General features: G+C 35.7%; 2 protein-coding genes across 3 annotated transcripts; one reads left to right on the top strand and one right to left on the bottom strand.

Annotated features, from left to right (window-relative positions):
• On the bottom strand, positions 1-24,172 carry LOC112166484 (probable ribose-5-phosphate isomerase 4, chloroplastic). Of its 2 annotated transcripts, XM_024303350.2 has the most exons (10): positions 23,922-24,172; positions 23,268-23,269; positions 3,282-3,409; positions 2,994-3,066; positions 2,548-2,652; positions 2,283-2,378; positions 2,138-2,194; positions 1,378-1,495; positions 1,224-1,290; positions 1-295 (listed from the first exon to the last, which is right to left on the bottom strand). In XM_024303350.2, the coding sequence occupies exons 1-10, from the start codon at positions 24,100-24,102 to the stop codon at positions 217-219; spliced, it is 906 nt and encodes a 301-aa protein (XP_024159118.1). In that variant the 5' UTR covers positions 24,103-24,172; the 3' UTR covers positions 1-216. The 2 variants fall into 2 exon arrangements, with proteins under 2 accessions (XP_024159118.1, XP_024159117.1); XM_024303349.2 differs by lacking the exons at positions 23,268-23,269; positions 23,922-24,172 and adding an exon at positions 3,920-4,178 and having other exon boundaries at positions 2,994-3,063.
• Positions 21,216-23,022, top strand: LOC112166483 (beta-amyrin 28-monooxygenase). Its single transcript, XM_024303347.2, has 3 exons — positions 21,216-22,242; positions 22,337-22,524; positions 22,632-23,022. Exons 1-3 carry the CDS (start codon positions 21,300-21,302, stop codon positions 22,926-22,928), a joined length of 1,428 nt encoding a protein of 475 aa, XP_024159115.1. The 5' UTR covers positions 21,216-21,299; the 3' UTR covers positions 22,929-23,022.
• Positions 24,173-24,859: the final 687 nt, after the last annotated feature.

Raw genomic sequence — 24,859 nt, 5'->3', positions numbered from 1 at the left:
TTCATCTAACACAAGCTCCATACCTATTACCAAACAACCGTGTACTATATACATAGAATGGGTACGATTTTATATGTACTAAAGCCATATGAGAATGGCACATAATAAAAATGGGAGTTGTCGATAACAGTAAAATCTCTACAGAGGCTTATGTGTGTAGAAAGGAAAAAAAAAAAAAAAAAAAACCGAAGAGTGGCGTGATGCAGGCTCTTGCTATTAAGGTTCCTTTACTGAATTCTTTGGCACATTATCAACAACAGACGGCCCACTTTCCGAAGCAATTACTGCAGTACATCTGTAGTTCAACGCGAGACCAAGAATTAGTTGTTATAGCAATACCTGATTGACATTCCAAGATATCAACATGATACTTATGTAAAATAATACTTTTTTTAAACAAGTATAGGATCTCTGATTGTGAACACAAGAATTTGAGATGTCTATATGGACTCTGTAATCACAAGGTGCAACTCAGTAAGTATCGGTTTGTTTACCCACCCCCACCCCCCCATTTGTTGCAGTTGAATGCACTTCTGGAAACTAAAATATGCTCTATGACTTAAAAATCCCAATAAGATCGACTTATGAAAATGTCTTTTCATTCTTGTAATTGTGTAATTGTTATCGTAACCTTTTCTTGTCCAATAATAATGATATATCATGTTGATCATAATTAGACATTACGTTCTATCTAAAAAAAGAATATTGTTATTGTAACCTTTTCTTGTCCAATAATAATGATAACCATGTAGATCATAATTAGACATTACGTTCTATCCAAAAATTTCATTCTTTTTTTTGGATAGAACGTAATGTCTAATTATGATCAACATGATATATCATTATTATTCGACAAGAAAAGGTTACAATAACAATTACAAGAATGATAAACTCTTAAACCAATGCGATATTTTACTAAATTGATTGATAAGACTACTTAAGCAACATAGTTTAGACTTTAGACCATTCACAAGGATGAAAACATCTCTTTATTGTCACTATTCAAAAGTTTTAAATTCTGATATGAACCTGTATTATTATTTTGGTAAAACTCCCTCCAGCATCGAACAGTTAAATATAAAACAGCTATTATCTAACCTACTACAAGCATCAGTGCATCACTCCTTTGCATGTAAGAAGAGTGATGCTGTTCTGTTTATGTATAAAGCAAAAGGCATGTCATCTCTGTAAAAGCAAAAGTGATAGGGATCAAAATACTTAACGGGAACTTGGAAATGATTCCATGCTCTATGACTCCATCAATATTATCAAGGCTCATTGATACTTCAGCTACAATTCAGAAAGAGACATGCAAACTTGTCGTCAACTGCAGAAGAATATAGTAAAACAAGAAAAGACCACGATTGAAAGACCTACCAAGGCTTAGAATTGGAGATGTAAATATGACATCAATAACGTTATGGCCTTCTCTGGTGACTAGAGGAAACTGACCACCATGAGGCCCTGCCAGCCCAACTGAGGGTCTCCTCCATACCTTCAAAAGGATTAAAAGGAGATACCATTAGAAAAGATGAGAGCGATTCTGCAACATCAATTTATATTGCTAACTCCTTTGTCTCATGAACAATTTCCAATTCTGAAATTGTATTTGCTTCTTAAATGAAACACTGAAAACTAGCAATACTAACAATCTGATAGTGTCTATTCTATCAGTGACCAAGACTTATGTTCCAAAAGTATCTCTACAACTTCTTGAACATAATCAGAGAACTTTTGTGGAGACTACCATAATCCACACCATGTTGCAAGTTGCTTCTTCTTTTATGATGCTTCAAAGGTTCATAAGACTAGATCTGTTGAATAAGAGCTTAGTAAAAGAGAAAGCTGGGTTGTGAAGGGTAACACTCTATTTAGGAGAGTAGAGCTACATCTTGTTACTCACAACTATATTCATCTTTAAACTTTTTTCTTTTCTTTCGGTTTGTAAGCATCGCGCACTTCACTTCTTATTCACTATTTATTCTTATAAAAATAGATAAGATTTGAGAAATAATCACCCGTTTCCTGAGAAAAACAAGTGGCAAGTGCTTTGTTTCTTATGATAAAATGCAAGGAAAATTGATAATTGATTAAGGTAGTCTAAACAAAATATTGACTTCATAGTATAGAAGCAGACCTCTGCATCACCTAAAAACAGATCATCAATCTCTTCAGCAGTTTCCATCCAGTTGAGCTGAAATTACTTTAACTGTTCAGAAATCATTCTCTTATTCTGGTACTTGAAATCTTAAGTAAAACAGATGGTGAGCATAGCCGCTTACAGGATTCACCAAAACTGGAATAGAACCATCCATACCACATTTATACTGGTTTTCTCTGACTATGAAGACAACTTTATTGGCTGCGTTTAATATAGTCTGCAAGCAAAAAGACAAAAAATTGCAGGCTTCATCTTAAGAAGCATAACTTTGATATATCAATTTATGCAAGTTAAATAAATGTGAAAAATATAATAATATTACACAAAAATTTACATGGCTAGAGAAATTTGCTATGCTAGGGACAGGCAATATTATCTTAACTCACCTTCTCTTGGATGATTGACTCCTCACCCTGCGACCTTGTTCTCCCAATGACAGCAATAAGTGTCCTTTCTTCTATAATATCAGCATCATCAAATGCAAAATCAATCTACAAAGGAGCAAGTTAAAAATGATATCCTACTGAGGATCATTCTAGGGGGTAACTTATATTGATCACACTGAATGGGGTACATAGCACATTGGGTCAAGAAAATGTCTAATAATATCTGTACAACCTAGCTAGCTTATCATTTTCAGTTCATAATTCAGAGTTGTTCGATACAGGTGTAACTTTTTCTTTTGTGGAACCAAAAAGGGAAAGCATAGACATGGCAATTACTGGTGTGTTTTCTGGACTTAGAGACAAGGATAACCCTCTAAAGCATATAAAATATAAAATAAAAACTCAATGAAAAAGGAAACTTTCAGATGTTTAGAATATGTACACACTTGAGAACCATCCTCATGGTGACCCAATGGAATTCCTGCCTTTGCTGCCTCACTTGCAGATGCTACAGACCTGCTTAAGAGAAAAGCAATACTCCTTTTCCTCAACTTGTCTCAGTTCCACCAGTTAAGATATACTAAGTTCAATAAATATTAGGAATCCAGGACATCACTGGCTTGCATAGTCACTTAGAGGGATTTTGGAGCCCAAGAATTATAGGCATAACAAAAGAAAGAAAGAAAAATGACTGTAAATTCCTAATCAGACAAGATGAAAGAATGCATACTTACGTTGGTATCCCCACTATATCCTTTAAAGCACCTGCTCCAAGTTGCAGACCTATATACTGCATGGCCATACCAGAAGCTATACCAGACCCCAACCCAATCACCATACCACTTTTGATGTAGGTATCCACCTAGAAAGTCAAATATGAATCTTCCTTCGATTAGTTCCTACATATACAAAGCATCCAGATATCACTAAAGCAACATACAAGTAGATAGACATAACTATTGTCAGCTTTTCATAACTTCGATTTTCAAGTTTCTTCCTTGCTAAATTAGTGAGCTACAGTTCAACTACTTCAGCCAAAATGACAAGACATACCTCCAATTTCCACTAGGAAGCTATAGATACTGTGATCCCATATGAGAAATGTCCTAATTATGTCATATATGTTATATTCCACAACCAAATAGCTTAAAGCTTCACCATTTTAGCATAAAAATCACAAAGTTTCCTGCTTTCTCTTTCTCCATAAACTAATTGCAAGCAAATTTGTAAACTTCACTCACAAATCACAATAAAGATCACTCCTTTAACTCTTTTAAGAGTGCTACACATCCCTAAAAATTATTCATAATATTTAAGCTCAAAGATTGATTGAACCAAAATGAAAACAAAGCAGAAGTAATGAAACCCATACAGTGTAATGGGCTGCTTGAAAAAGAGCAGAGCCATCAGCAAGACTGGACCCAGTAATCTTCATCAGAGAATGGGTTCTTCTTCTTCTTCTTGGTCTTGTGCAGAAGGCTCTTCTGCCCCTGGCATTTGATAAAGTTAGAGATGAATGCAGGGGATTTGGTGAAGCTATTGCTATGGCTGCCATTGCCAGTGCCATCCTCACTGTCTCAAATACTGGATAACTGATAGAAAATGAACTCTCAATTGGCGCCCTAAACTTTGATCAATTTAGATATCCCTATCATTTTCAATTCAGCAGCAGTGGAAAGGTGGGCCTGGGCCAATGTGGCATTTGTGGGTTTCTGGAAAATCCAAATGGTGGGCTGAAACCCTAATCCAAAGGACCAAGACTTCTTGGGCTCATAATAAGTCTTTTTGTGTGGAACCACAGGATCTATCAGGCTTAATACTCGGATGAGAAAGAGTTTATGGAGGAGGGAAAATTGGCCACACCAATAATATGAAAAGGGATGAAGGTCTTCGAACAATTTGTTGAAGATTTTGACACACTTTTAACGACCGGCCATTTGTCCACTAAATAAAAAATATCTTTGACGATAATTCAATCATATTCAAAAGTCTCTCATAGGAAAATAAATAATAAATAAAACACGTATAATGTTAAATGTTTGTCGGTAAAAGCCTCTAATAAAAATCAAAACAACAAGGAAAATTTTGATAGCAAATTTAAATTAAAGACACAATCCTATAGTTTTTTTTTTTCTTTGCACCAGGACTCCAAGTGTTTCTGTCCACTTTCCTGCCGAATTGTGATTGTGTATACTATACATGAAATGAAAGACCGTTGCAAAAGTTAGATATGGCATCAGTCTTTCTTTGTGGTACAATAGTACTCTACCACAATCATTTACATCCCCCATATAGGTGGAATCAAGGAGCAACGGTAGTGTGGTAGACATTTTCCTTTTCCTTTTGATATTGTCACATGGAGAAGGTCATGATTTAGGCTCAAAAAGAGAGTGATCCTAATGATTGTAGGAATCAGGTTCTTTTGGCAAAGTGAAGGGCACCAAGAACTCCCAACGACCATTAAATTAGGACCATCATGGTTTCGAAAAGCAGACAATGGGTGTATGTAACATGGTAGCCTACCTTATGGGAAGACACAGAAATGTATTGGACACCAGAAGCTCGGTATTTTTCATTTTTTCGTTTGTTATAGCTAGCAACATAAGGGAGGATAACACAATGGTCAGTTTGAATGAAATGTTGATGGTATCGGAATTCAGATTGGATCCGCCGTAGCCCTTGGTGTTCTAAGGACTGAGAATTTTTTGTGGATAAAGGTTTTCATGGTCAATGTAGTCACTAGAGAGGTCCTACAAGCTTAGTTGAGTCCATCTTTCATGTATTTGGAGTTCTCTTATTAGGGAGGAACTTTGATCGTGAAGACAATGTATTCGATCATTTATTTTATGCATATAGGAAAAAAAACATTTAAACAATTTAGCTTAATTGTTTTCACACCTCGCTGTATGATTATTACATCAAATATCATGAAGAGAGAAATTTTAAGTGGGACGGTCGTGACACGTCCAATTTATAAATTAAAATTTAATTACTGAAATTTGAACTCAAAACATCTTTACATCTCATTGCATTTAGAATCGGTACAAGTAACATCACTTGAATGCGGATTAGAATAAGTTCAAGGGTCCGAGTTCAACGGCCTGACTGAAGAACTTCACGTCGGTGAGACAGAGAAATCATGGGGAAGAAGACAATTGTCAACATGGTATGCGAATCCAATACAAGTCGCACTCAGTTTCGTGCTCTTTATCACATGGTACTCATTCACCCAATTGTACTCAATACAGCACCGTCCCACAACACCCCCACCCAACCAACAAAACCAAAGGAGTCTCTCTCCCATTTGTGCACTGTCACGGGTGACCTTAAAAAATTAGAACGTTAAGGAACCGGTAGACAATGCAAAGCAAAGTTCCAAACCAAAGAAGGTTGACCCATCAAGACCACATCATTCCAGGTAAGAAAAATCGAAAGTAGACAATGAAGCTTCAAGATCCTATTTTTATCGACCACAAAATTCAGAATCTGTTTATTTGCAGTTTTCCACATACACTGATATTGTATCCTAATCAATAAAATTAATAATTAGATACTTACCAAAAATGTTTGAAATTTATACCAAAAATTTATTTACGGTACATAAATATTTCAATATATTAAGTAAACTGCTTCCGTACAGTAACATACTTATTTCGTGATGGTGTGCCAGCAAGCTCGACTTGCAAATGTTGGGTTGTGGTAAAAAACCCTAGAGAGCGAGACTCTAGTAAAGCACTGACATCTCATGGCGGCGAGTTTTTTTCTCTTACCGGTGATCGGGGATGATGGCATAGCGTATTCTAGCATGGAATTGCTGAGGTATAGATAGCAACTCAAGGAGAAGAGCGTTGATCGATCTCATAAGACAAGAAAAACCAAAAATCTTGTTTCTCTCTGAAACCCTATGCGACAAGAAACAACTTGAAACCCTTCAGATCCAAGTTGGATTTGACAATTGCCTGGGATGGCCTAAAGGGGATGACAGCCAGGGCATAGCTTTCCTGTGGATGAATGAAGCGAAGGTCCGGATCCGAAACTACTCTGCAAGGCATGTGAACGTAACCATTGGAGAGAGGACTGCAGCAGACGAGTGGTGGCTAACTGGGCTATATGGTTATGCACAAACAGCATAACGACACCAAACATGGGAGTTGATGAGACAGCTTGCAACGCAATCAACCCTACCATGGTTAATAGTCGGTGACTTCAATGAAATAGCTAACAGGTCAGAGAAAACAGGAGGTGTATCTAGAAGACATACTCAGATTCAGGCTTTTAAAGAAGCAATGATGGACTGTTCTTTAATTGACATGGGATACTATGGAAGCCCGTATACTTGGTCGGACTATCAAACGAAAGAAAGACTGGACAGAAGTCTATGAACTGTAGAATTACAAGGATTGTTTCCCTCGTCTCAGATGACTCATCTACCCCCAAGTATCCCAGACCACAATCCTTTGCTAGTAGATGTTAGCGAGACTCCAATTCCCCGCTCGGGTAGACGAAAGTCCCAGTTCAGGTTTGAACAATTTTGGTCCACTCACAATGAATGTGTGATTTGTGTACTTAAATGCAACTTACGCACAATAAGGGCACGGTCATCAAAGAAGTGGGAAATATTTGAACCCGAAATTATCGTACCACGAGGATTGAAAAGCTAACTTTAATCCTTGGTTATGCCGATTACTAAGTCACCAACAATTTAACAAACAAAACCTAAAAATAGCACCAAGCTATTTACATGCCCGGCTCGGAACAACCAAGCCTAAAATAGGTCAAGAGAACCACAAATAAATGCGGAATCTCACAACCAAATGGTATGGACAATGAAAGTGGTTTGTGAAATTTGATTTTTTTTAATTGCCAAGAAAATAAAAATGACAATTGATAATTAAAATTAAAAATAAAGATAATAGAAACTAATCAAGATATGAAAATTAGGTCACTAGGGTATCCTCCTAACCAAATTTAATGCACAAATATATTCCGACAATGGTCATTCAATTCATAGTGGCATCAAGAACCGTACCCAAGGCTTTTCAAGGCTCATGGGTCATTAGATTCCTTAAAGGGTATTCCTACTCCGGATCAAGGGTAGTAGAAACTCAATTGAGACAATCTAAAGCCTTGTTAGGGCCTCTAGTTGCACCAAAAGGCGAAGAGTCCTAGAATCAAGGTTCCCAAGCTAGCCAATACGGCAATGAAATTGGTATTGTAACTAACCATGTTCTAAACAAGTGTCCTAGCCATAAATTAGAGAAGTGATGGGTCCCCTAACTTGTTCTAGACATGCTCATCTACACATTCAAGAGTTAATCAAGCTCCTAAGCATGCATCTAAACCAAATATTATAGAATAGAACATATGCCAAACATTAAATTGAAAACCATTAAATCAAAACATATTTATTACATTAAATCTATGCTAGGTCTCAAACCCTAGCTTCCTAAATAGACTACTCACAACCCATCCACAAATCAACAACAATATTCATCAAGTAAATAGGTAAAGGTGAAGAAGAGTGAAAAGTAACAAGAACAAATCACAAATTGCTATGGAGCAATTATGACAAGCCTTGATTGATGGCTTCTTACTATACCCAATCTCAAATCTTGATGCCTCTTGAAATCCCTTGAGAAATTGATGAGGATTTGATGGAATTTTAGTGAGGTGAATCTTGTTGAGGTGATGGTGGATCTTGGTGAGGAGAAAAATAAATCTTAGTGGGGAGGAAAATGGATCTTGGTGAGGAGAAAAATAAATCTTAGTGAGGAGGAAAATGGATCTTGGTGAGGAGGCTTTTGGTGTGGAGGAAAATGGTGTGGAGGGGAGGTTTTGGGTGTAGGGAGAGAGAGAGAGAGAGAGGGTGCGGCAGAAGGGGAAGAAGAATGGGTTAGGTTACTGCCTACTAGCTTTCTCTCCCCCCTTCGACAGAATATGATTATGAATATATATATATATATATATAAGGGTGTGGCTAGTTGTGATTGTCAGGAGAAAGATTAGAGCGAATCGTGTGGTTGTGAAGGAAAGAAAAGAAATAAACGCTGCCACGTGTCAAGGCCAAAGTGATGGTGAGGTCATTGAATGGTAGGTTAAAGAACACGTGCAGGCATGGCTAGCTTTCTCTCACGTCCATGTATGGCTACCTTAATTAAGCACAATGTTAATTAAGCTTAACCAATAAACGGCAAATTTTCAATTCTCCTTTCTACAATTTTCTTTTGCGCTGCTTTGGATTGTCATAAGACATTTGCGCACATGTCGTCATCTTCCATGAATTTTTCTCCATTTTTACAACTCCGCTTATTTTCTGCAAAGTAAATAAAAGTGAATTAATTAAATAATAATTGACTTGAGGATTAACTTATTTTTGGTGTTTTAGATACAATTACATGCAAAAAAATGCATGTAATCAATGTGAAGTGGTGATTAAAGGAGGATGGTAACAGGTAAACACTCGGGATCCAATGCAGCAAGTCTGCCAGCGAGTTAAACGAACGGGGAAGGAACTCACAAGTTAGCTAGCAAAAAGAAACATTCATGTTCAGGCAAGTGGAGATGGGAGCGGTATGAGCTCGTTTGGATGAACTACTCAATAAACCCTATGACACAAATGACCACGGAGAAAAGCAAGTACTACAGGAAAAATTTCAAGAACTACTCACACAAGAAGAAACTATGTGGATCCAACGCTCTAGAGCACTATGGCTAAAAGGAGGAGACAGGAATACTGCATATTTCTATAGGAGAGCCTCGAATAGAAAGCAACGAAATCGAATTATGGGTGTTTTTGATGCAAACAACCTTTGGGTGCATGAAGCACAGGATATTGAAAAGGTGATTAGTGACTATTACAAAGGGATGTTCCAAATTGAAGGGATAAATACAAGAGCCTTAGAGCTTATCACAAACACTGTGAAGCAGAAAGTAACGGGGGGTATGAGTGACAGCTTACTAGCTCCATATTCTGATGAAGAAATCCGCATAGCCCTCTTTCACATGCACCCATCCAAAGCACCTGGCCCTGATGGAATGTCACCTTTCTTCTTCCAGAAATACTAGAACACAATAGGGCAAGATGTATGCATGGCAGTGAAACACTTCCTCTTTTCTGGAGAGTTGCTCAAGGAGGTAAACTTTACACATATTACACTCATCCCAAAGGTCAAAAATCTGAAACATATGACGGATCTTAGACCTATAGCTCTATGTAATGTGTTATATTGAATATGTTCAAAAGTGTTGGCAAACAGGTTAAAAATAATATTAGGAGACATCATATCCCCCCTTTAGAGTGCTTTTGTTCCAGATCGTCTAATTTCAGACAACATCCTGGTTGCAACTGAGGTAGCACATCATCTACACAACAACCAAATGGGTGGTGATGGACAATTTTCACTAAAACTGGATATTAGCAAAGCTTATGATAGCTCGAATGGCCTTTCCTGCAGGCCATCCTACTAAAGCTGGGATTTGCTTCAGATTGGGTGGAGTTAGTTATGGCAAGCATCAAAACAGTCAGATACCCTTTCCTTATAAATGGAGAAGTCCTACGTTATGTGAGACTTTCCAGAGGTATAAGACAGGGTGACCCGTTATCACCGTATTTATTCATCTTATGTGCAGAAGGATTATCGGATTTGATAGAGCATTTTGCACAACAACAATGGATTCAAGGAATTGTCCTCGCACCAACTGCACCACGCCTACATCATTTTCTCTTTGCAGATGATAGCTTTTTATTTGGTATAGCCAATACAGAAGAATGCCAACAATTTCAAAACATTCTGCATACATATGAGATTGCATCAGGGCAGAAGATCAACCTACAAAAAAGTGAGGTAGCTTTCAACAAAAATATTGATATCAACGTACAGTTCCAGTTAGCCGAGTTGCTAGGAGTACAAAGAGTTGATAAGCATGACTGATATCTTGGTTTAACAACATATGTGGGAAGAACAAAAACAACTGCTTTTAGTTACCTCAAGGAGAAACTCACAAATAAGGTGGTTAGTTGGCGAGCAAAATTACTGAGTGGAGCAGGCAAGGAGATCCTAATCAAAGCGGTGGCTTAAATAGTACCAAACTATGTCATGAATTGTTATAAACTACCTATTGGTCTGTGTGAAGATCTACAACAACTGTGTGCAGGATTTTGGTGGGGTGACTCGGAAGAGAAGTAGAACATACACTGGAGATCTTGGGATAGACTATGTGTACCAAAGAAAGAGGGTGGTATGGGCTTCAAAAATCTACACTGGTTTAACTTGGGCATGTTAGCTAAACAAGGCCGGCGTATTGTGAGAAATCCAAATTCTCTAGTAGCAAGACTCTACAAGGCTATCTACTACCCAAACGGTGATTTCCTACATGCAGAACTAGGAGACCAACCATCCTTTCCATGGAGAAGTATTTGGGAAGGTAGAGTTGTCCTCAAACAAGGCTTACGGTAGCAAGTGGGAAATGGACAAAATATCGATATATGGAGAGACAGTTGGTTACCAGACTCCTACCCGCGTGGTCCTTGTACACCGCAACCCAGAGATGCACCAAAAAAGGTATGTGAATCAATATGCCTGCAAACACAGACCTGGGATATACAAAAGTTAGAACAATGGTTTGTCCCAGTGGATAAAGATCTGATTATGAGTATTCCTCTGAGTAAAAGAGCTCCCAGAGATAGACTAGTGTGACATTTCAGCACCAAAGGCATCTTCACAACAAAAGGGTGCATATTATGTTGCCAGGGATATGGCTTTAGGCATAGTCCTAGCCCCCCCCCCCCCCCCCCCCAAGAGCTCTACATCCCTGTGACAAATTATGGTATGCAATATGGAATGCCAAGGTTCCAAACAAAGTGGCTTTACACACTTGGAGATCGTGTGTCAACATACTACCAAATAGAAGCTGCTTGAACACAAAAGGTTATACAGGGGAGCTAACATGCCCAATGTGCGAAGCTGCAATTGAAGACAACATCCGTATCTTTACCCAATGTGAGTATGCTAAAGCAACATGGGCAGCAGCTACAGTTGATTTGCCGCATGGATACTTTGCAGATTTGAAAGAGTGGCTGTTAACCATGCTATCCAAGACAAGTAAAGAAGGTTTTGCAAAGTTGATGATGTTGATATGGGGCATTTGGAAGAACTGAAACACCCAAGTCTGGGAAAGAAAAAAGCAACACCCTCAAGATGTAGTCCTGATGTCCATGAGCTGGTTAGAAGATTTCTTGAAAGTAAACCGGAGTGAAAATACACCCATAGCACGAAACAAGGAATGGATAAAGCCTCCAGAGAATTGGGTGAAATGCAACGTAGATGGAGCATTCATCCCACAAACGGGCCAATGTGGAGCTAGCATGGTTTTCAGAGACTATAGAGGGCACTTTAAAGTAGCTGAAATGAAGCCATTACAGACCATTACCACGCCGTTGCATGCTGAATTACAGGCCATGTATGAAGCAACTCATATGGCAGCAAATCTGGATTATCAAAAGGTTATCTTTGAGACCGACTGTGCAATGTTGGCAGCTGCACTGAACCAAGAAGAACGTGACCACTCTATGCATGGATTCCTGATAGATGATGTAAAAGACTCTATGCACACTCATGGGGAGTTCATAGTCACTTTTGCGCCACGTGAGGCCAATAGGGTCGCTCATAAATTAGCTAGTCAAGCATGTAATAGTATTAGCCAAAATTGGTTTGGCTTTGCTCCCGTATTCATAAGGGGTGTCATTCTAAGCGAGTGTACTAGTTGATATGTTTTAATGAAATCCTTCCTTCAAAAAAAAAAATAGCATACTTATTTCTCAAGTGGTACATCAAGTCAGCTTGGCTTAAAGGTAATCTCTGATTACATCAAGCTATCTACTATAAGATACCGTTCTATACATTAACGTAGATGTCTATACAAATGGGATGAGTTTGTGGACAAATTTTTTCGATGTCACTAGTCACTATGTCCAAAAATGGTGCAAGGATATATGTGCTACGAGTCTAAGACCATATAACAGTCGATAGAATAAGAACAAAAGAAAACATTCATATTTCTTAAAGAAGCCTTTGTTATTTTTTGGGAAATAATCATTTACCCAATTTTGGGGTTAATTAACCCCACTTACCCAAACACTCTAAGAGATTGGCCACTTACACAACAATTTTTATTTTTAAACCCCACTTACCCAAAACTCTAAGAGTTGGACCTGTTTTTTTCATATTTTTGGACCGTTTTGCCCTTTTCTAATTGCCAAAGCTGAAAATTGAAACAGAAAGAGATAGAGAGAGAAACACCTCGATTTTAGAGAGAGAAACTCTGCCATTTTAGAGAGAGAGAGAGAGAGAGAGAGAGAGAGAGAGAGAGAATCTGCGCAGTTTATGGAGAGAGAGCTCTACGATTTCTAGAGGAGAGAGGAGCTGTGCTGTGATTATCACCATGGACCGAGATCGAGCTCTTGCTTGTGTTCCTCCTTCATCGCGGTTTGATTCTTTTCTTCATCGTTCTCAAATTGTTTGATTTTAGCTCGGTTTAATCAGTTTGATTTCAATTTCTAGGTCTTTTTGTGTATGTTGTGTTAGTTTTGAAATTTTTGGGTTACGAACTGATTTTAGTGAATCTAAGCTTTATGTTAAGTTCGAACTCTGTGATTTCTAGAGAGAGAGGAGCTGTGCTGTGATTATCACCATGGATCGAGATCGAGGTCTTGTTTCTGTTCCTCCTTCATCGCGGTTTGATTCTTTTCTTCATCGATCTCAAATTGTATTATCTTAGCTCGATCTAATATGTTTGATTTGAATTTCTGGGTCTTTTGTGTACATTGTAATAGATTTGAATTGTTGTGTTAATTTTGAAGTGATTTTGGTGAATCTGAGCTTCGTGTTTAGTTGAACTGGTTGTATTGTAGTTTTGACTATATTATTAGGTCGCAATAATCTGTCTACTGGGGGGCAGTAATGTGTGTTGGTTGTTATTCTGTCTCTCTAGTTGTTGTTTAGTGATCTTTTCCTTTGTGTTAAGAGCAAATTGTTACAGTTTATGAAGTGTTTTGGTTGTTCTGACTACATTATTGGGGGGCAATAAGCTATCTTAATTGTTATGAAGTCCCTATAATAGTTGTTCAATGTTCTTTTTCTTTTTGTTGAAAGTAATTTGTTGCTACTTCTGATGTGTTTTGGTAGTTTTGAAATTATTATTGGGGGGCAATAATCTGTTTATTAGGGGGCAATAATAGTTTTGCTTTGTTGATTTTTTTTGCAGGAATATGGGTGATCCTTTCGTTGCTCGGTGCATTTATTCTGGAAAATGTTATATGATCCCTCTGAAGCAGTAGTACATGTTTTTGGACAGAATTGTTAGGTTTTACAGTTTTTATTGGGGGGCAATAATTGTTTATGTTCAGGCTCAGGCTCAGGCTCATTGTAACATTTTTCTTTTGAGGATGATTAATTAATATTGACTTTTATTTTGATTTTTGTTGCTTTTTAAGAAGTGAATTAAATTTTGAACAGGATTAAGTTTGCAATGACTGTTTATAAGAGGTTTATTGGGGGGCAATGGAGATTTTATTCCCCTCCCCCCACCCACCAATAAACATGTTTATTGAATCTATCTGCAATTTGTTGAAAGGACCTGTAATAATTTGAATACAACAAAAGTATATCGTATCATCCAAATTATATCATTTCACCGTAATTGAAGAATAAATTGCATAGGAGAATGTACAATCCCTACTTTCGGAATCCCTATGTTAAATTCCTACTTTCAAAATAAAGATCCTCCTTTATAGTACATTAGAAGTTAGATATCATGTTCATGATCTCAGTTTTCACTTTCTCTAAGCTGCATCAAGAGGCATGATTTACTCAACTGTGTGCTTCCTCTTCAGAATCACTCAGCAGGTTGAATCTTGGTCTTGCCATTCTGCGCGCAAACAAAACCAAAATCATTATCTTAGACTTTCAAAATCAAAATTTCTAACATTATTAACCCCCAATAAAGACATTATTGGGGGGCAATAATCTGTCTACTGCCCCCCAATAGACCACCCAAAAATCACATGTTTCTATCATTCACATATTATTGTATTATAATAAACTCAAAACAACAAAAGACATTTCAAAGCTCTAATTTTAGTGATTAATTAACCACACTTAAGAAATTATTAGGGGCCAATAATCTGTCTATTGCCTTCCAATAGACCACCAAGAAAACACTCCATTTTCAATCAATAACAGATTAGTGTACTTAAATAAACAGTGCAGTGATTATTGACCCCCAATAGGTATATTATTAGGCGGCAATAATGTTTTTTTTTTTTTAGTGTTTCGACTCCACAATAGGTTTTCAATGAGTCTTCATTTTCACTCAATTAACAGTTTATAATAAAAAAATAAAAAAAGAAGCAAAACAAACTAAGAATGTGAGTGTGTGCAGAGAGAGAGAGAGAGGAGAAAACCACAGATCTTACCTCTGACGACGGAGACAGAGAGAAGCTCCTCTCAGAGAGTAGACAAAAAGGAACCTGGCGTCGCCATTGCCGTGACCTTCGATTTGTGCATCGACGACTGTGTCAGAGTCTTTGTTTGAGTCGAAACCGTGCTGCACGACGACGGATTGAGAGCCTTGATGTCGGACCGATTTGAGTGTCAACGACTGCGCGATTCCAATGGCCTCAGATTGGGCCTCGACGACAGTGCTGAAGGGGGGGGGCCAGGAAGGGAGGGAGAGAGAGAGAGTCTGGGAGGAGAGAGAGTAAGAGAGGAGAGAGATATATGAGTTTCAGTTTAATTAATAGGGCAAAATTGTCATTAAATGTTAAATTGGGTAAATGAGAATAAACAACTCTTAATGGAGTAAGTGGGCAATTTTTAGGCTAAAATTGGGTAAGTGGCCACGGCCCCTTGTTTTTTCCACTTTGCTTAATAAACGTTCATTTCATTGCAGACAAGTTCGACAATATTATGGGTTGATCTCCTTCGTTGATTCAACAATTATATATATATATATATATATATTATTTTTTTGTTACAAATTCAACTATTATATTTCTTTATTCATTGATTAATTATATATGCAATAATAATATGATTAATATCTTATATAATTATAAAGGTTATAAAAATTAAAAATTAGAAAATCGGCTAGGCGCAACCTAAGCTCCCACCTAGGCCCCTGGGCGCTACTCTATTGCTCGCCTAAGTGATTTTTAGAACCTTGCATAATATAGATATTAGTAAACAAATTATTTCTATAGGATGATAAGATAGTCAATAGACTATATCATATTTGAAAAATTTGCAATATCTCCCATGAAAAAGGAGAATCTTCTCTAAAATTAGGAGAGAAATTGCTATAATTTTTTTAATTTTAAAAAATAAAAGCTAATTGATTAAGGGGCTAGTACTATAATTAAGGCGATTAATCACGTTGAGATATCTAATAATAGGAATATCTACACAAACATATCTACTAAAAAATGGCAAATATATAGATCAAATCAGAAAGGAAGATATATGCAATAATTAAGGCAATTAATCGTTTTTAAATAAGGGAAAATAAATTGATTGTATTAAATTCTAATTTGTATTTATAACTGATGTCATATTTAAATTAAAAAAACAGCTATATTTGAGGAATATTTTCCTTATTCAATTAGAAGGATAAAATAGTCAAACTTAAAAAACGTGAAAAAACGTAATTATAGACTGAAAACCTATAAGGAATGTTTAATTATGTGAATGAGTGTAGATTAAAAAAAAAATATAGGAATGAGTTTTTTTTAATAGGAACTTCATTTTTTGGGTTTTTTTTCTTCTAATTTTCTCTTTCCGGGACTAATTTGAAATGAGAAGTTTTAAATGCACACCCCAAATTACTTAATACACACTCCATACTGAATACACCACCCATTTAATTTCTCATTCTAATATTTTACTAAATACACAACCCAAATTAAGTACCTAAAATATCATTAATCTCAAAAATCATGAAATATCCTATTATTTGACTATATTAAGGCTACTATTTAATATGATTAGTATATTCTAGTATATTACTTGTTGTTTTGTAAATAACCATATTGATTACATGTGTTAGTTAGTGAGAATTCCATAAAGATTTATTAATGTTCCTTTTAAATAGATGCAAATAAATAGGTTTTGTATTATTTGAGTTCTCATCCACCAAACACCATGTTGATCAAGTATAAAATTATGAGTTTAACATTTAACCAAAACTATATTAGTAGTTTCTCCACAATGGCCGAACTACAAAGTTGTCATTAGAGGGACCAAACAAATTAACAATTACAAAGTTTTTTCACCCGTGATGTTTTATATTAGAAAATAAATGGATTAATCATATCTCTTACGAAAAAAAGAAGGAAATTAAGTAAAAAATGGGAGTAAAGTGATCCGTTTTAAAAACATTTAATGCCATTGATTTTGAAATTCTAAATATTATGGTTTCTAACCTCACTTAATTACAATTTATTTAAGGAAAAATTAAATTAGATAGTTTCTAACTTTATTCTTGTATTAAATTAGGAGGCCATGTATAGAAATTTGTTGTGTTTATCTAAAACATCGCTGCTTCCCAACTTCATTCAGTCTCAGCACTGAGATTTGAGCACCAGCCATGGAGACCCTTTACCTTGTTCTCTCTTTGGGTGCTGCTCTTTTCGCCTTTGCCCTCTTCGCATTCAAATCTGAAGATGGCAAGAACCTCCCACCAAGCGGCATGGGATGGCCTGTTGTGGGAGAAACTCTCGAGTTTCTTTTTGGCAAGCCGGGAAACTTTGTTTTCAAGAGGATGAAGAGGTACTCCCCTGACATCTTCAAGACCAAGATTCTTGAGGGAATGGTTAAAATTTTAAACTACCATATATGCCCTCACATAATATAGATATTAGTAAACAAATTATTTCGATATGAGGATAAGATAGTCAATAGACTATGTCATATTTGAAAATTTTGCAATATCTCCCATTCAAAAAAGAGAATCTTCTCTAACATCAGGAGAAAAATTACTGTAATTTTTTTAATTTTAAAAAATAAAAACCAATTGTCCGCACATGTTAAGGAGCTAGTACTATAATTAAGGCGATTAATCACGTTGAGATATCTAATAATACGAATATCTACACAAACATATCTACTAAAAAATGGCAAATATATAGATCAAATCAGAAAGGAAGAGATATACATTAATTAAGGCAATTAATCGTTTTTAAATAAGGAAAAATAAATTGATTGTATTAAATTCTAATTTGTGTTTATAACTGATGCAATATTTAAATTCAAAAAAAGAAAAAAAAAAGAGCTATATTTTAGGAATATTTTCCTTATTCAATTAGAAGAGTAAAATAGTCAAACTAAAAAAACTTAATTATAGACTTAAAACCTATAAGGAATGTTTAATTATGTGAATGGGTGTAGATTAAAAAAAAATATATAGGAATAACTTTTTAGAGTTAATTAGATCTAAGTCCAAAAGTCACAGCCTATATAAGATGCAGTCCGGATGCATTTTTTTAGTAGTTGTGGTCCTATGACTCAGCTGCCACATTGGATTTATTTCTTTTTTTATCTTGCTGACTCAACACCTAAATTTTTCATTCTTAACATACCCTTATTTAATATATTTTGCACAATATACAGTAAAAGCTAATATATTAATGGGATTCCTAAATGATTGCAATCTTGTTAATGTAAAATTAACAAATTTAATGTGTTGACTTTAATTTATATGATTAGTTTCTTAATTGAATTCAAAAGATGAATCTATATATATTAAGATATTATTCTTCCTTGATCTTGCCTATCACAAATTGTCTTCTTCTTCTTCCTCATTTTTTCTACCGAATCATCGTTTTTTCCCTCTTCTTGTTCAATGTATATCCTATTTCCAACACATACTTCTCATTTCTCTGTTTATTTCTAGCTTTTTCTTTCACATTAGTATTTTTTTTTTGTGGCTTCTCCCTTCTTAGATCTTTTTTATGTCTTACTAACATGACATCTTCAATTCGCAGCTACCTTTATTATAGATTTGGTAAGAAGTTTTTGCTTACTTTTAGTATAGAATCGATTATGGTGTTATACATAAGATTTGTCCTACAATTTGATTAGACATTTTTATTTCACATTTACATGCCTTATTTATAGGTAAGATTTCACAAGTTAAAAAAAAAAATTCAAGTTTCTCTATATCTCTATATCTAAGGATCTCTCATTATCTCACATTTTCTCTTTCATACATTTTATCTTTTAATTAGGTATAAGTTCTATATATACATATTTGTACCTTTTGATTAGATTGGGAATGTATTCTATGTTTTTTTTTTCCCTGCTTCGTATGTCTACGTAGATTAAATCTCTACGATACAACTTTAAATACCTATTATACTATAATGTAGGTATATAAAAGTATTAGACCTACATCTTATGTATATTGAGTTTATATGAATGCATTTAGTCTTCTTTGTCTGAAAATTATTTATTGATGAATTGTAAATTTTGGAATTTGAATTTAAAATTTAAAATTGAGCTAAAATTGTGATCTAATTAGTGAATTTGAAATTATTTACCTTATTTGGTTCTAAGGGCAAATTGGACTATTAAAAAAAGCAAATGGACCGCAATTAACAAGAAAATATGCGCGGACTAGATCTAATTTTTATATAACAAAAAGGACTTGAATCGAATTAACTCCTTTTTTTTTAATAGGAGCTTCATTTTTCGGGTTTTTTTTTGTCTAATTTTCTCTTTCCAGGACTAATTTGAAATAAGAAGTTTTAAATGCACACCTCAAATTACTTAATACACACTCCATTCTGAATACACCACCCATTTAATTTCTCATTCTAATATTTTACTAAATAGACAACCCAAAGTACCTAAAATATCATTAATCTCAAAAATCATGAAATATCCTATTATTTGACTATATTAAGGCTACTATTTAATATGATTAGTATATTCTAGTATGTTACTTGATGTTTTGTAAATAATCATATTGATTACTTGTGTTAGTTATTGAGAAATCCATAAAGATTTATTATTGTTCCCTTTAAATAGATGCAAATAAATAGGTTTTGTATTATTTGAGTTCTCATCCACCAAACACCATATTGATCAAATATAAAATTATGAGTTTAACATTTAACCAAAACTATATTAGTAGTTTCTCCACAATGGCCGAACTACAAAGTTGTCATTGGAGGGGCCAAACAAATTAACAATTACAAAGTTTTTTCATCCGTGATGTTTTATATTAGAAAATAAATGGATTAATCATATCTCTTAAGAAAAAAAGAAGGAAATTAAGTAAAAAATGGGAGTAAAGTGATCCGTTTTAAAAACATTTAATGCCATTGATTTTGAAATTCTAAATATTATAGTTTCTAACCTCACTTAATTACAATTTATTTAAGGAAAAATTAAATTACATAGTTTCTAACTTTATTCTTGTATTAAATTAGGAGGCCATGTATAGAAATTTGTTGTGTTTATCTAAAACATCGCTGCTTCCCAACTTCATTCAGTCTCAGCACTGAGATTTGAGCACCAGCCATGGAGACCCTTTACCTTGTTCTCTCTTTGGGTGCTGCTCTTTTCGCCTTTGCCCTCTTCGCATTCAAATCTGAAGATGGCAAGAACCTCCCACCAAGCGGCATGGGGTGGCCTGTTGTGGGAGAAACTCTCGAGTTTCTTTTTGGCAAGCCGGGAAACTTTGTGTTCAAGAGGATGAAGAGGTACTCCCCTGACATCTTCAAGACCAAGATTCTTGAGGGAATGGTTAAAATTTTAAACTACCATATATGCCCTCACATAATATAGATATTAGTAAACAAATTATTTCTATATGAGGATAAGATAGTCAATAGACTATATCATATTTGAAAATTTTGCAATATCTCCCATGAAAAAAAAGAGAATCTTCTCTAAAATCAGGAGAGAAATTGCTGTAATTTTTTTTAATTTTAAAAAATAAAAGCCAATTGGTTAAGGGGCTAGTACTATAATTAAGGCGATTAATCACGTTGAGATATCTAATAATAGGAATATCTACACAAACATATCTACTAAAAAATGGCAAATATATAGATCAAATTAGAAAGGAAGAGATATACAATAATTAAGGCAATTAATCGTTTTTAAAAAGGAAAAATAAATTGATTGTATTAAATTCTAATTTGTGTTTATTACTGATGCCATATTTAAATTTAAAAAAAAAAACTATATTTGAGGAAAATTTTCCTTATTCAATCAGAAGGGTAAAATAGTCAAACTAAAAAAAACGTGAAAAAACTTAATTACAAACTTAAAACCGGTAAGGAATGTTTAATTATGTGATTGGATGTAGATTAAAAAAATATATAGAAATGAGTTTTTCTTAATAGGACCTTATTTTTTGGGTTTTTTTTTTTTTCCTAATTTTCTCTTTCTGAGACTAATTTGAAATACTGACCAATGAACATAATTAAAGATGTAACTTGTAAAATGGGTATCAAGTTTATGTAACGCCATGATGTTTGGTTAGTTTGCAGGAAAATAGTAAACAAGTTCGTGACGTCCATTTCATGAACATTCAACATGGAAGAATGGAGAATAAGTAGGCAGAAGAATATTCAACAGTGACGACTTTTGGCCTTTATAAACCTGTTACTTCCCAAGTTCCATAAACATCACTGCTTCCCAACTTCATTCAGTCTCAGCAAACCATTAACTGAGATCTGAGCTCCAGCCATGGAGACCCTTTACCTTGTTCTGTCTTTGGGTGCTGCTCTTTTCGCCTTTGCCCTCTTCGCATTCAAATCTGAAGATGGCAAGAACCTCCCACCAGGCAGCATGGGGTGGCCTATTGTGGGAGAAACTCTCGAGTTTCTTTTTGGCAAGCCGGAAAACTTTGTGTTCAAGAGGATGAAGACGTACTCCACTGACATCTTCAAGACCAAGATTCTTGGGGAGAAAACCGCTGTCATTTGTGGACCTAATGGACACAAATTTCTCTTCACCAATGAGCAAAAATACTTCACTGCATTTCGACCACACTCCATGCAGAAGATGTTCAGGTCATACAAGGCTGCTGCAGCTGCTGCTCCTGCTCCGAAACAGCCTGCTCGTGACGAAGAGGCGAAAGTACTAAGGTCACCGGGGTTCCTTAAGCCAGAAGCATTGATGAGGTACTTGGGGAAAATGGACTCAATCACCCAAGAACAGATGAAGGTCGACTGGGAAGGCAAGAATCAGGTCTTGGCCTACCCTTTGGCCAAGACTTTGACTCTTAGTCTTGCCTGCAGATTCTTCTTGGGGATTGATGAGCCGGAGAGGATTGCTAGGCTTGTGGAGAACTTTGATGATGTGACTGTAGGGATGCACTCACTTATTTTGAACTTCCCGGGAACCATTTTCTACAGAGCAACAAAAGCAGCTGATGCGATCAGGAAGGAGTTGAAGACTGTGATTCAGGAGAAGAAGGCTGCAATGGCATCAGGAGCACCCATGATGGATATTCTGACACATATGATTGTGGCCAGTGACCCATCTGGGCAACACATGCCTGAGGCTGAGATTGCTGATAAGATGATGGGTTTGTTGACTGCTGGGTATAGTACTGTGGCTACTGCTATGACTTTCTTCATGAAGTATGTGGGAGAAAGGCCTGACATCTATGCCAAGGTCCTAGCTGGTAATTCACTTCACAACTTAATAACCCAATTCATCAAATTGATTTGTTTTTTAATGATATGCACTGAGGTTTTGTGTTGTGATTATGAAAACAGAACAAATGGAGGTTGCAGAGTCAAAAAAACCTGGACAACTTTTGGAATGGGATGACTTGAACAAGATGAAGTACTCATGGAATGTCATCTATGAGGTTATGAGATTCACTCCACCACTTCAGGGAACATTCAGAGAGGCCTTGACCGATTTCAAGTATGCCGGTTACACCATTCCCAAGGGCTGGAAGGTATAAACCTTGTTCATCATCATCTTTATTTGCGACTTAAAATGAGCATCTCTGAAAAAAACTAAGTAGCTAACTGACTTTTTTTTCGTTTCTTTTTTTTGTATCAGGTATATTGGACTGTCAGCACAACAAACATGAACCCAGAATACTTCCCCAACCCAGAGAAGTTTGACCCCTCAAGATATGATAACATAAGCGCATTCCCACCATTCACATTTGTTCCATTTGGAGGAGGACCAAGAATGTGCCCTGGAAAAGAGTATGCTAGGCTTGCGATACTCACTTTTGTTCACAATGTGGTCAAGAGGTTCAAGTGGGAAGTGTTGTTTCCCAAGGAAAAGATCACAGGTGATATGATGCCTACCCCAGAAAAAGGACTTCCAATTCGCCTTACTTGTCACTAGGCATGATCAGGGACTTTTGTGAAGTTTTCTGGATGGTGAAACTGCAGTATCATAACCACAAAAAAGATTTTTTTGGATAGAACATAATGTCTAATTATGATCAACATGATACATCATTATTATTGGACAAGAATAGGTTACAATAACAATTACAAGAATGACAAACTCTTATACCAATGCGATATTTTACTAAATTGATTAGTAGACTGCTTAAGCAACATAGTTTAGACTTTAGACCATTCACAAGGATGAAAACATCTGTTAATTGTCACAATTCAAAAGTTTTAAATTCTGATATGAACCTGTATTATTATTTTGGTAAACAGCTAAATATAAAACAGCTATTATCTAACCTACTACAAGCATCAGTGCATCACTCCTTTGCATGTAAGAGGAGTGATGCTGTTCTGTTTATGTATAAAGCAAAAGCTATGTCATCTCTGTAAAAGCAAAAGTGATAGGGATCAAAATACTTAACGGGAACTTGGAAGTGATTCCATGCTCTATGATTCCATCAATATTATCAAGGCTCATTGATTCTTCAGCTACAATTCAGAAAGAGACATGCAAACTTGTCGTCAACTGCAGAAGCATATAGTAAAACAAGAAAAGACCATGATTGAAAGACCTACCAGGGCTTAGAATTGGAGATGTAAATATGACATCAATAACGTTATGGCCTCCTCTGGTGACTAGAGGGAACTGACCACCATGAGGCCCTGCCAGCCCAACTGAGGGTCTCCTCCATACCTTCAAAAGGATTAAAAGCAGATACCATTAGAAAAGATGAGAGCGATTCTCCAACATCAATTTATATTGCTAACTCCTTTGTCTCATGAACAATTTCCAATTCTGAAATTGTATTTGCTTCTTAAATGAAACATTGAAAACTAGCAATACTAACAATCTGATAATGTCTATTCTATCAGTGACCAAGACTTATATTCCAAAAGTATCTCTACTATCAGTGACCAAGACTTATATTCCAAAAGCTGTAATGGGCTGCTTGAAAAAGAGCAGAGCCATCAGCAAGACTGGACCCAGTAATCTTCAGAGAATGGGTTCTTCTTGTTCTTGTGCACAAGGCTCTTCTGCCTCTGGCATTTGATAAAGTTAGAGATGAATGCAGGGGATTTGGTGAAGCTATTGCTATGGCTGCCATTGCCAGTGCCATCCTCACTGTCTCAAATACTGGATAACTGATAGAAAATGAACTCTCAATTGGCGCCCTAAACTTTGATCAATTTAGATATCCCTATCATTTTCAATTCAGCAGCAGTGGAAAGGTGGGCCTGGGCAAATGTGGCATTTGTGGGTTTCTGGAAAATCCAAATGGTGGGCTGAAACCCTAATCCAAAGGACCAAGACTTATTGGCTCACAATAAGTCTTTTTGTGTGGAACCACAGGATGAGAAAGAGTTTATGGAGGAGGGAAAATTGGCCACACGAATAAAATGAAAAGGGATAAAGGTCTTCGAACAATTTGTTGAAGATTTTGACACACCTTTAACGACCGGACATTTGTCCACTAAAGTCTATCATACAAATAAAATAAAAAGTTAAAATAGGTATTTGCTGACGAAATATTCGTCAATAAAAGTCTCTTATAAAGAATAAAACAAAAAGAAACGTATGTTTTACGATGATTCAATCATATTCAAATGTCCCTTATAGAAAAATAAATAAAAAATAAAACACGTATAATGATAAATGTTTGTCGGTAAAAGTCTCTAATAAAAATAAAAACAACAAGGAAAATTTTGATAACAAATTTAAATTAAAGACACAATCCGATAGTTTTTTTTATCTTTGCACCAAGGATTAGATTTGTTAGTCCTACTTCAATTAAATTGAGGAGTTGTACAAAAGTAGATTCCAAGTATTTCTGTCCACTTTCCTGTCGAGTGTGTGATTGTGTATACATGAAATGA

The sequence above is a fragment of the Rosa chinensis genome, chromosome 5, assembly GCF_002994745.2.
Source record: "Rosa chinensis cultivar Old Blush chromosome 5, RchiOBHm-V2, whole genome shotgun sequence".
Taxonomy (NCBI): Eukaryota; Viridiplantae; Streptophyta; class Magnoliopsida; order Rosales; family Rosaceae; genus Rosa; species Rosa chinensis.
Note: the sequence above shows the minus strand (reverse complement) of the source record. Positions and strands in the feature narration are given on the sequence as shown.

What these genes read in the sequence shown, in the direction of transcription:
- LOC112166483 (XM_024303347.2), top strand. Translation starts at nt 21,300, where the DNA reads ATGGAGACCCTTTACCTTGTTCTGTCTTTGGGTGCTGCTCTTTTCGCC. An exon ending in CTATGCCAAGGTCCTAGCTG is followed by an intron (nt 22,243 to 22,336) that starts GTAATTCACTTC and finishes TTATGAAAACAG; the next exon opens with AACAAATGGAGGTTGCAGAG. An exon ending in CCATTCCCAAGGGCTGGAAG is followed by an intron (nt 22,525 to 22,631) that starts GTATAAACCTTG and finishes TTTTTGTATCAG; the next exon opens with GTATATTGGACTGTCAGCAC.
- LOC112166484 (XM_024303349.2), bottom strand. Translation starts at nt 4,114, where the DNA reads ATGGCACTGGCAATGGCAGCCATAGCAATAGCTTCACCAAATCCCCTG. An exon ending in ACCATGAGGATGGTTCTCAA is followed by an intron (nt 2,653 to 2,993) that starts GTGTGTACATAT and finishes GCTCCTTTGTAG; the next exon opens with ATTGATTTTGCATTTGATGA. An exon ending in TGTTTTTAGGTGATGCAGAG is followed by an intron (nt 1,496 to 2,137) that starts GTCTGCTTCTAT and finishes ATCCTTTTGAAG; the next exon opens with GTATGGAGGAGACCCTCAGT.